The sequence below is a fragment of the Micropterus salmoides genome, unplaced genomic scaffold (genome assembly GCF_014851395.1).
Source record: "Micropterus salmoides isolate LMB-PRFRI ecotype aquatic unplaced genomic scaffold, ASM1485139v1 Ms_hic_scaffold_1, whole genome shotgun sequence".
NCBI classification, from domain to species: Eukaryota; Metazoa; Chordata; class Actinopteri; order Centrarchiformes; family Centrarchidae; genus Micropterus; species Micropterus salmoides.
The window spans coordinates 56,849,400-56,861,327 of record NW_024040040.1 but is presented as its reverse complement, the minus strand read 5'-3'; the positions used below and the strand labels follow the sequence as shown (position 1 = coordinate 56,861,327).

General features: G+C 47.5%; 1 protein-coding gene across 1 annotated transcript in view; it reads right to left on the bottom strand.

The window, feature by feature from the left end:
- Positions 1-11,928, bottom strand: part of LOC119887943 (receptor-type tyrosine-protein phosphatase mu-like) — a gene marked incomplete at its 5' end in the record, with an annotated part of 69,740 nt that overhangs the window by 3,668 nt on the left and 54,144 nt on the right. Inside the window, 8 exon segments of the mRNA XM_038698486.1 lie at positions 55-237; positions 347-377; positions 380-421; positions 424-465; positions 468-498; positions 3,707-3,823; positions 6,594-6,691; positions 11,722-11,758. Coding sequence (XP_038554414.1) covers positions 55-237; positions 347-377; positions 380-421; positions 424-465; positions 468-498; positions 3,707-3,823; positions 6,594-6,691; positions 11,722-11,758 — 581 coding nt within the window.

Genomic DNA, 11,928 nt, shown 5'->3' with positions numbered 1-11,928 from the left:
TGTGTGTGTGTGTATATGATGTGTGTGTGTGTGTATATGATGTGTGTGTGAGTGTATATGATGTGTGTGTGTGTCTTTGTGTATATGTTGTGTGTGAGTACCTCAGTCTGGACCATGTTAACCCTTCGTGCTCTCAGCTCTCGGACGCAGTTGTAGATGTCGACCACGCCCTCTCTCTCCGCCATGTCCAGCATGATGTCGATCACTATGAAACAACCTGTACGCCCCGCCCCCGCACTGACACACACCCACACAGTTTTATATTAAAGCTGCATGCTCAAAACAAACACCACTTTATGAAGCAGTAATGTGGGGTATATAGTGACTCATATTTAAATGTGTGTACCTGCAGTGCACCACGGTGGGGCCGGCAGTGGGGGGGTTTTGGCCTTGACTCGGCGGATGAAGCCCAGCAGGCCGTGGCGTGAAGCGGCACACCGTGATCGGGCCATCCGGTGAAATGAACTGACGGATCTCCCTGATCTCTGCCACGCCCCTCTGCAACAGAAAGTGTATATGATGCAGAAAAACTAGTCCATGCATTTGTTACTTCTAGGCTGGATTACTGCAATTCCTTATTATCAGGCTGCTCAAAATTGTCCATTAAGACTCTTCAGCTGATCCAGAATGCTGCAGCACGTGTTCTGACAGGAACCAGGAAAAGAGATCACATTTCTCCTGTTTTAGCTTCTCTGCATTGGCTTCCAGTAAAATCCAGAATAGAATTTAAAATCATTCTTCTTACCTACAAAGCTCTTAATGGTCAGGCACCATCTTATCTTAAAGAGCTCATAGTACCTTACTACCCCACCAGAGCACTGCGCTCCCAGAATGCAGGGTTACTTGTGGTTCCTAGAGTCTCCAAAAGTAGACTAGGAGCCAGAGCGTTCAGCTATCAAGCTCCTCTCCTGTGGAACCAGGTTCCAGTTTGGGTTCAGGAGGCAGACACCATCCCACATTTAAGAGTAGGCTTAAGACTTTCCTCTTTGATAAAGCTTATAGTTAGGGCTGGCTCAGGTGAGTCCTGAACCATCCCTTAGTTATGCTGCTATAGGCCTAGACTGCCGGGGGATTTCCCATGATGCACTGAGCTCCTCTCTCCTCTACTTTCTCTCCCTCTGTATGCAACCTTATCCCATTATTGCATGTTACTAACACAACTTCTCCCCTTTCTGGTATCTTGTGCTTTCTCGTCCCTCTCCTCTCTCCTCCTATCACTTCCTGCAGGTTTTCTAGCTCTGGAGCTGTGGAGTCTGGATCTGTGGCTGCGGGTCACCTGCTGCCCCCGTGTTCCTGCTCGACACCCTCTACTGCAACGACTATTGTTGCTAGTCTTATTGTTATTATAATCATTAACATTACGATGGTTACCATTAACACTATTATAAATATCTGTACCATTTTTCATTTAGTTTATAGCAACATTACCTTCGTTGTCTGTACCTCTGTGTGTATATTGTGTAGGCTTCCTCCCTCCCCTCTCTCTCCTTACATCCCTCTCTCTCTCTCTCTCTCTCTTTCTCTCTCTCTCTCTTTCACTCTCTTTCTCTCTCTCTTTCTCTCTCTCTCTCTCTCACCCCAACCGTCGAGGCAGATGGCCGCCCACCCTGAGTCATGGTTCTGCTCGAGGTTTCTGCCTCTTAAAGGAAGTTTTTCCTTGCCTCTGTCGCCTAGTGCTTGCTCTTGGTGGGAACTGTTGGGCTTCTGTAAATATCATCACAGAGTTCGGTCTAGACCTGCTCTTTTATGAAAAGCGCTGTGAGATAACTGTTGTTGTGATTTGGCGCTATATAAATAAAATTGAAATTGAATTGAAATTGAAAATACATTTCAAGTACATTTACATTTACTCATTTTATCCAAAGCGACTTACATGTGAGGAACAACTTAAAATCATCAATACAGCATCAAATACAGCACGAGATCTACAACTGACAGGGACTGGGACAGCTTTGTGTGAAGGGATAGCAGAGCCAGGCGGCGTTCGTTGGAGGAGCGTAGTGGCCCAGAAGGAACGTAGCCTTGGATTATGGAGTTTAGGTAGATGGTGCAGACCCAGGAGTCTGGAGGCAGCATTGGGGACTTGAATCTGATTCACACACAGGTCACAGTAATGGAGTGACAAGAGTCCTTTTGTCCTGATCAAAAACAGACGCGCTGCTGCGTTCTGAACCATTTGTAGGGGTTTCACCACACAAGCTGGAAGACCTGCTGGGAGGGCAGAGAGATAACCAAGGCCTGTACCAGAAGCTGGGTGGCGTATTGAGTGAGGTAGGGCCTGATTTTCCTTATGTTGTATAGAGCAAAGCGGCATGACCGAGAGACAGTAGCAACATGGTCTGAAAAGGACAGCTGGTCATCAATCAGGACACCCAAGTTTCTCACCACCCTGGTTGGAGTGATGGTTGAGGAGTCAATTTGTAGTTTGATGTTATGGTGGATAGATTGCTTGGCTGGAATGACCAAGAGTTCAGTCTTAGAGAGGTTTAGTTGAAGGTGGCGAGACTTCATCCATGCAGATATGTCTGATAGACAGTCCGTGATCCACGCCGAGACAGTGGGATCGCCTGGCGGGAAGGATAGGTAGAGTTCCGTGTCGTCTGCGTAGCAGTGGTAAGCGAATGATCGGCCCCAGTGAGGTGGTGTAGATTAAAAAGAGAAGGGGCCCAAGCCTGAGCCTTGGGGCCCCCTGTGGAGAGGCAGTGGGAGGAGGATAATTGTCTTTGCCACAAAACATTGTAGGAACGCCCAGAGAGGTAGGATTCGAACCACAGGAGTGCTTTACTCGAGATGCCCATTGCTGAGAGAGCGGATAGCAGGATCCTGTGGCTGACTGTGTCAAAGGCAGCTGATAGGTCAAGCAGGATCAGAACCGAGGACTGGGCTGCAGCTTTAGCTGACCTTAGGGCTTCTGTTACAGACAGAAGAGCCGTTTCAGTAGAGTGGGCACTCTTAAAACCAGACTGATATGGATCTAGGAGGTCATTCCCTGAGAGGAATTCTGAGACCTGTTTGAATACTGCCCGTTCAATAGTTTTGGATAAAAAGGTAGAAGAGACACTGGTCAATAGTTCTCAACTTGAGTTGGGTCAAGTGAGGGCTTTTTGAGCAAGGGTGTAACCCGAGCCCTTTTGAAAGTGGTCGGGAAGGTTCCTGAAGCCAGAGAAGTATTTATCACGAGTGATTGTCGGTACCACGGTAGGACATATGGCTTGGAGGAGATTCGTAGGAATCGGGTCCAGTGGGCATGTAGATGGACGGCTACGGGTCAAGAGTTCTGATACTTTGTTCTCCGTGAGAGGAGTAAACGAGGAGAGTGAACAACCACTGACCTGGGAGGGCAGAGGAAACGATGTAGCAGGACTGCTACATGTTAGGTTTTCCTGTGCCGAGTTCACAGAGTGGGAGCTGACCGGAGTGAGAACAGAATGGTTGATTGTGAGAGATTTAGAGAATTGGCTGGATGTAGCCGCCACCTTGCCTGTGAAGGAGGCAGCAAAGGTATCAGCGGACAGGTTTGTGGGTGGTGGAGGAGGATTTAGAAGAGATTTAAGTGGAAAATAATTTCCTTGAGTCAGTGGCACCGCTAATTCTGTTATTATAGAACGCAGATTTGTCAGCACTGATGCTGGTTGAGAAGGAGGATAGCAGCAGGTGGTAGCCGCCCGTTATAATGTGTGTGTGTGTTACAGTGTGTGTGTTCTACCTTCTCCACAGCGAAGGTCCGGATCACGTACTCTGACAGCAGCTGAGTCTCGATCAGCGTCACCTTCATGTCACCGTAGATCTCCGTGTCGTCAGGCCAGTACTTACAGCACTTCACCTGGACGCGCGCACACACACACACACACACACACACACACACACACACACACAGGAATCTTGTTTATTCATTAACATTGGATGCAGGCAGAAATAAATGACTCGTTAATTAAACAGAAACATAAACAGAACAAAAAAAGCTGATATTAAAATCTAATTAGAGAACCCCCCCCCCCCCATTAACAGCTAATTACTGCTGAGCTAATCGCACTGTCGCCACGGCAACCAACAAAGTGAACGTGTGTGTGTGTGACAGAGAAAGACAGAGGGAGATAATCAGCCTGATCTATCCCAGAATCCCCCTCTGCGGCTCTCCTGTAGAGGGGGAACAGATCCCTGGTGCCTTCTGGGTAATGAGAGCTGGGACAGGGAGCCCGCCTGCAGGTGTGTGTGTGTGTGTGTGTGTGTGTGTCTCAGGTTAAATCCTTCAATTTCAGAAGGAAAGTGTGTGTTGTCTTCGTGTCATGTGAGGTTTCAACTCGGCTTTAGTGCTCAGCTGCTGGAGCTCCAGATGCTCCAGTTTACTGTCCTCCCATCTGGCTGTAGTGCTCATCAAGAAAGACATTTACATTCAAAGAGTTCATCCACTGGGGACCAGGAATGGGATCTATATTTTAACACTTCATCCACTGGGGAACAGGAATGGGATCTATATTTTAACACTTCATCCACTGGGGAACAGGAATGGGATAAATATTTTAACCCTTCATCCACTGGGGAATAGGAATGGGCTAAATATTTTAACCCTTCATCCACTGGGGAACAGGAATGGTATCCATATTTTAAGAGTTCATCCTCTGGGGACCAGGAATAGCATCTATATTTTAACACTTCATCCCCTGGGGAACAGGAATGGTATCCATATTTTAAGAGTTCATCCTCTGGGGACCATGAATGGGATCTATATTTTAACACGTCATCCACTGGGGACCAAGAATGGCATCTATATTTTAACACTTCATCCACTGGAGACCAGGAATAGCATCTATATTTTAAGACTTCATCCACTGGGGAACAGGAATGGTATCCATATTTTAAGAGTTCATCCACTGGGGACCAAGAATGGCATCTATATTTTAACACTTCATCCACTGGGGACTAAGAATGGCATCCATATTTTAAGACTTCATCCTCTGGGGACCAGGAATGGGATCTATAGTTTAAGAGTTCATCCACTGGGGACCAAGAATGGCATCTATATTTTAACACTTCATCCACTGGAGACCAGGAATGGCATCTATATTTTAACACTTCATCCACTGGAGACCAGGAATGGCATCTATATTTTAACACTTCATCCACTGGAGACCAGGAATGGCATCTATATTTTAACACTTCATCCACTGGGGACCAGGAATGGTTCCCATATTTTAAGAGTTCATCCACTGGGGACTAGGAATGGCATTTATATTTTAACACTTCATCCACTGGGGACCAAGAATGGCATCTATATTTTAAGGTGAGACACCAGCCAAATAGGCTTTTTTTTTACTTTACTCATATCACACTGAACCTTCACAAGCTGAATGGAAACATAAATAAAACATTCTGTTTTTTCATATTTAATATGCAAATTAGGTATATTTTCATTAAATATGCACATTGATACATACATACATTGATATTTATGCAGATTAGTGACACAGGCTGTCGTAGAGTTGAGGTTAAATATGAAAATAAAGCGGCCTTTTCATTTGCAATTTATACGTCTCGTAAGCGGCAACCTCCGGCTCTCACGACTGAAGCACCTTAAACCTGCGTTCTTTTTAGCAGCCAGCAGGGGGCGACTCCACCGGCCGCAGAAAGAAGTGTGATTGCATCGAAGTCTGTGAGAAAATGTTTCTACTTGTCAGCTGATTTATTCCCTCAGTAAACACTTTCTTGATGAGTTTATGGTCTCAGTCGCTAGTTTCAAGTCTTCTTCAACACAGCATGATGTTTATTTAGTAAATTATGGTCCCATTTAGAGGAACAGAGACCAGGAAGCAGGGGAGGCTTTAGGGCGGGGCTACAAGCTGATCGACAAGTCGCTACCAATGGCGACCTGTCAATCGGGATAGAGGCGACTCGTATCCGCTGCTCTGTGTACATTTAACCAGCGCAGCTGAAAAAGCTTATCTTAGTCGGCTGCTCATTTTTCAGTAAGTACGTCTTGTTTTAAGCGTGCTAGCCAAAATTAGCATCCCAGCTAATATTACAGTTAATGTGAATTACAGATGCACCTTGCTAACCAAGCTAGCTAGCTCCACCCTCTCTTCCAAATATGGTCACGTCTGGTGCCTGGTTGCAAAACAACAAGATGACGACGGCAAAAATGCCAAACTGGAGGTTTCAAATTGGCAGTCCGCAAACCAATGGGTGACGCCACTTCCTCACAGTCTATGTATACGCTCCGCTTTAGTTGCAGTTAAATACGTATTTGTATTTGTGTTATTTGCTCTCGGTGACACAAACCTTACACATCTGTGACCTTCTCTACTTGTGGTTACATTTGTAAACACAACCCTGTGACATGCGCTCTTCTTTGTTTGTGGTTACGTTTGTATTTGAGTTTGTGAACTACGCTCTCATTGCTTCCAGAGGTAAAATGCACTTCTTACACAATAAACTGAGGCAGTGAACTTTTCAACAATAGAAAATAAACAAAGGGTAAGTAGAGACGTGACAGATGCACTCTGGGAAATGGAGTCCCAAACTTCATCAACAAGGAAAAACAACCAGATGGCCACAACAATCAGTCTGTGTGTGTGTGTGCACACGCGTAGACTCACCCGCCCCACCTCCACCAGGTTGGTTACCATGACGATTGCGGCAGTGTTCTCCTGCCAAATCATCCGCCAGAAATCGTAAACAGTCTCCTGCATGGGACCTGAAAATCACACACACACACACACACACACACACAGTAAACTTCATATTAGACAGCAGATCAGCAGGCGACACCAGAGCTGTACATGAATTATAATGACTCTTTTAATTAATTCAAATTAAGCACACGTACACACACACACACAAAAAAACACACACACAAAAAATATTTTTAATCACTGTTGACAGTCTGTGTTTTGACGAGCTAATTAGTTCATGCTAATCCATTCCTGTCCTCAAGTGTTTTACAGCAAGAAGCTGCTGCCTGCCTGCACGCACACACACACACTCCATATTCATGCTGATAGATGTGGTTGCAAAAACACAACAGTTTATTCAGAAAAGTACATTTCTACCCGGAGAGCTGAGTGTGTGTGTTTGTGTGGTATCAGAGTGTCTGCACATATCTGAAAGTTACATTTAAAACTTCACTTATGAAAAAGTAAAACAGTATTAATTCTTCAGATCTCGGCTTTCCATTGTGGATAGTACCTGGTACTTTATTTGGTATCACTACAGACGAGTTGAGCCGATACAAAAAGGTGGCGTGAAAACATGCAGACCACTGATGTCAGAGGGAATAGTCACTTGAGATCATCTAAACCAACCGCAATTGTTTTATTCACTCAAACAAGATTTTAAAAAAAGGTAGGCAACAAAAAAGTATAATATAAATATCTGCAGTGGCGCGTGTACTATCTGCAGTGGAGGTTGTATTATCTGCAGTGGAGCGTGTACTATCTGCCGTGGAGGGTGTACTATCTGCAGTGGAGGTTGTATTATCTGCAGTGGAGCGTGTACTATCTGCCGTGGAGGGTGTACTATCTGCAGTGGAGGTTGTACTTTCTGCAGTGGAGGGTGTACTACCTGCAGTGGAGCGTGTACTACCTGCAGTGGAGCGTGTACTATCTGTAGTGGAGCATGTACTATCTGTAGTGGAGCGTGTACTATCTGTAGTGGGGTGTGTAGTATCTGCAGTGGGGTGTGTAGTATCTGCAGTGGAGCGTGTAGTATCCGTAGTGGAGGGCGTACTATCTGCAGTGGAGGGTGTCGTATCTGCAGCAGAGCGTGTACTATCTGCAGTGGATTGTGTACTGTCTGTAGTGGAGTGTGTACTATCTGCAGTGGAGGTTTCACAATTTGCAGTGGAGGGTGTACTATCTGCAGTGGAGGTTGTACTGTCTGCAGTGGAGCATGTACTGTCTGTAGTGGGGTGTGTAGTATCTGCAGTGGGGTGTGTAGTATCTGTAGTGGAGCGTGTAGTATCTGTAGTGGAGGGTGTACTATCTGCAGCGGAGGGCGTCGTATCTGCAGCAGAGCGTGTACTATCTGCAGTGGATTGTGTACTGTCTGTAGTGGAGGGTGTACTATCTGCAGTTGAGGGTTCACAATCTGCAGTGGAGGGTGTACTATCTGCAGTGGAGGGTGTACTATCTGCAGTGGAGGTTGTACTATCTGCAGTGGAGCATGTACTGTCTGAGGTGGAAGGTGGACTATCTGCAGTGGAAGGTATTCTATCTGCAGTGGAGGTTGTACCATCTGCAGTGGAGCATGTACTATCTGCAGTGGAGCATGTACTATCTGCAGTGGAGCATGTACTGTCTGCAGTGGAGGGTGTACTATCTGCAGTGGAGGGTGTACTATCTGCAGTGGAGGTTGTACTGTCTGAAGTGGAGCATGTACTGTCTGTAGTGGGGTGTGTAGTATCTGCAGTGGGGTGTGTAGTATCTGCAGTGGAGCGTGTAGTATCTGTAGTGGAGGGCATACTATCTGCAGCGGAGGGCGTCGTATCTGCAGCAGAGCGTGTACTATCTGCAGTGGATTGTGTACTGTCTGTAGTGGAGTGTGTACTATCTGCAGTGGAGGGTTCACAATCTGCAGTGGAGGGTGTACTATCTGCAGTGGAGGTTGTACTATCTGCAGTGGAGGTTGTACTATCTGCAGTGGAGGTTGTACTATCTGCAGTGGAGCATGTACTGTCTGCAGTGGAAGGTGGACTATCTGCAGTGGAGGGTGTACTATCTGCAGTGGAGGTTGTACTGTCTGCAGTGGAGCATGTACTGTCTGCAGTGGAGGGTGTACTATCTGCAGTGGAGGGTGTACTATCTGCAGTGGAGGTTGTACTGTCTGAAGTGGAGCGTGTACTGTCTGCAGTGGAGGTTGTACTGTCTGCAGTGGAGGGTGTACTATCTGCAGTGGAGGTTGTACTGTCTGCAGTGGAGCATGTACTATCTGCAGTGGAGCATGTACTGTCTGTAGTGGGGTGTGTAGTATCTGCAGTGGGGTGTGTAGTATCTGCAGTGGAGCGTGTACTGTCTGTAGTGGAGGGCGTACTATCTGCAGCGGAGGGCGTCGTATCTGCAGCGGAGGGCGTCGTATCTGCAGCAGAGCGTGTACTATCTGCAGTGGATTGTGTACTGTCTGTAGTGGAGTGTGTACTATCTGCAGTGGAGGGTTCACAATCTGCAGTGGAGGGTGTACTATCTGCAGTGGAGGTTGTACTATCTGCAGTGGAGGGTGTACTATCTGCAGTGGAGGGTGTACTGTCTGCAGTGGAAGGTGGACTATCTGCAGTGGAGGGTGGACTATCTGCAGTGGAGGTTGTACTGTCTGAAGTGGAGGTTGTACTGTCTGCAGTGGAGGGTGTACTATCTGCAGTGGAGGTTGTACTATCTGCAGTGGAGGGTGTACTGTCTGCAGTGGAAGGTGGACTATCTGCAGTTGAGGGTGTACTATCTGCAGTGGAGGTTGTACTGTCTGAAGTGGAGGGTGTACTATCTGCAGTGGAGGTTGTACTGTCTGAAGTGGAGCATGTACTGTCTGCAGTGGAGGTTGTACTGTCTGCAGTGGAGGGTGTACTATCTGCAGTGGAGGTTGTACTATCTGCAGTGGAGGGTGTACTGTCTGCAGTGGAAGGTGGACTATCTGCAGTTGAGGGTGTACTATCTGCAGTGGAGGTTGTACTGTCTGAAGTGGAGGGTGTACTATCTGCAGTGGAGGTTGTACTGTCTGAAGTGAAGCATGTACTGTCTGCAGTGGAGGTTGTACTGTCTGCAGTGGAGGGCGTCGTATCTGCAGCGGAGGGCGTCGTATCTGCAGCATAGCGTGTACTATCTGCAGTGGATTGTGTACTGTCTGTAGTGGAGTGTGTACTATCTGCAGTGGGGGGTTCACAATCTGCAGTGGAGGGTGTACTATCTGCAGTGGAGGTTGTACTATCTGCAGTGGAGGTTGTACTATCTGCAGTGGAGGGTGTACTGTCTGCAGTGGAAGGTGGACTATCTGCAGTGGAGGGTGTACTATCTGCAGTGGAGGTTGTACTGTCTGCAGTGGAGGTTGTACTGTCTGCAGTGGAGGTTGTACTGTCTGCAGTGGAGGGTGTACTATCTGCAGTGGAGGTTGTACTGTCTGCAGTGGAGGGTGTACTGTCTGCAGTGGAAGGTGGACTATCTGCAGTGGAGGGTGTACTATCTGCAGTGGAGGTTGTACTGTCTGAAGTGGAGGGTGTACTATCTGCAGTGGAGGTTGTACTGTCTGAAGTGGAGGGTGTACTATCTGCAGTGGAGGTTGTACTGTCTGAAGTGGAGCGTGTACTGTCTGCAGTGGAGGTTGTACTGTCTGCAGTGGAGGGTGTACTATCTGCAGTGGAGGTTGTACTGTCTGCAGTGGAGCATGTACTGTCTGCAGTGGAGGTGTACTATCTGCAGTGGAGGGTGTCGTATCTGCAGTGGAGGGTGTATTATCTGCAGTGGAGGTTGTACTGTCTGCAGTGGAGGTTGTACTGTCTGCAGTGGAGGGTGTACTATCTGCAGTGGAGCATGTACTGTCTGCAGTGGAGCACGTACTGTCTGCAGTGGAGGGTGTATTATCTGCAGTGGAGGTTGTACTATCTGCAGTAGAGGTTGTACTGTCTGTAGTGGAGGTTGTACTGTCTGCAGTGGAGGGTGTACTATCTGCAGTGGAGGTTGTACTGTCTGCAGTGGAGCATGTACTGTCTGCAGTGGAGGGTGTACTATCTGCAGTGGAGGTTGTACTGTCTGCAGTGGAGGGTGTACTATCTGCAGTGGAGGTTGTACTGTCTGCAGTGGAGGGTGTACTGTCTGCAGTGGAGGGTGTACTATCTGCAGTGGAGGGTGTACTGTCTGCAGTGGAGCATGTACTGTCTGCAGTGGAGGGTGTACTATCTGCAGTGGAGGTTGTACTATCTGCAGTGGAGGGTGTACTGTCTGCAGTGGAGGTTGTACTGTCTGCAGTGGAGGGTGTACTGTCTGCAGTGGAGGGTGTACTATCTGCAGTGGAGGTTGTACTATCTGCAGTGGAGGGTGTACTATCTGCAGTGGAGGTTGTACTGTCTGCAGTGGAGGGTGTACTGTCTGCAGTGGAGGGTGTACTATCTGCAGTGGAGGGTGTACTGTCTGCAGTGGAGCGTGTACTGTCTGCAGTGGAGGGTGTACTATCTGCAGTGGAGGTTGTACTATCTGCAGTGGAGGGTGTACTGTCTGCAGTGGAGCATGTACTGTCTGCAGTGGAGGGTGTACTATCTGCAGTGGAGGTTGTACTATCTGCAGTGGAGGGTGTATTATCTGCAGTGGAGGTTGTACTGTCTGTAGTGGAGGTTGTACTGTCTGCAGTGGAGCGTGTACTGTCTGCAGTGGAGGGTGTACTATCTGCAGTGGAGGGTGTACTATCTGCAGTGGAGGTTGTACTGTCTGCAGTGGAGGGTGTACTATCTGCAGTGGAGGTTGTACTATCTGCAGTGGAGGTTGTACTATCTGCAGTGGAGGTTGTACTGTCTGCAGTGGAGGGTGTACTGTCTGCAGTGGAGGGTGTACTATCTGCAGTGGAGGGTGTATTATCTGCAGTGGAGGGTGTATTATCTGCAGTGGAGGTTGTACTATCTGCAGTGGAGGGTGTACTATCTGCAGTGGAGGTTGTACTGTCTGCAGTGGAGGGTGTACTATCTGCAGTGGAGGTTGTACTGTCTGCAGTGGAGCATGTACTGTCTGTAGTGGAGGGTGTTTGAGTTCTTACCTTGGGTAGCAATGTAGTGATTGGGTCTGTGGTAGCCCTGAGAGAGGAGAGGACAAGCCGAAGAGGAAGGAAAAGAAACAATAGGTCATGTTAAAGCTAAAGATGTGAGGAGAAATGTTCTTCAAAGATCTAAAACAACTAGACGTTTCAGTCTGAATCCTGTGTTCACACCATGAGTCTGTGGCAGGGCTCTACAGTGCGACCATT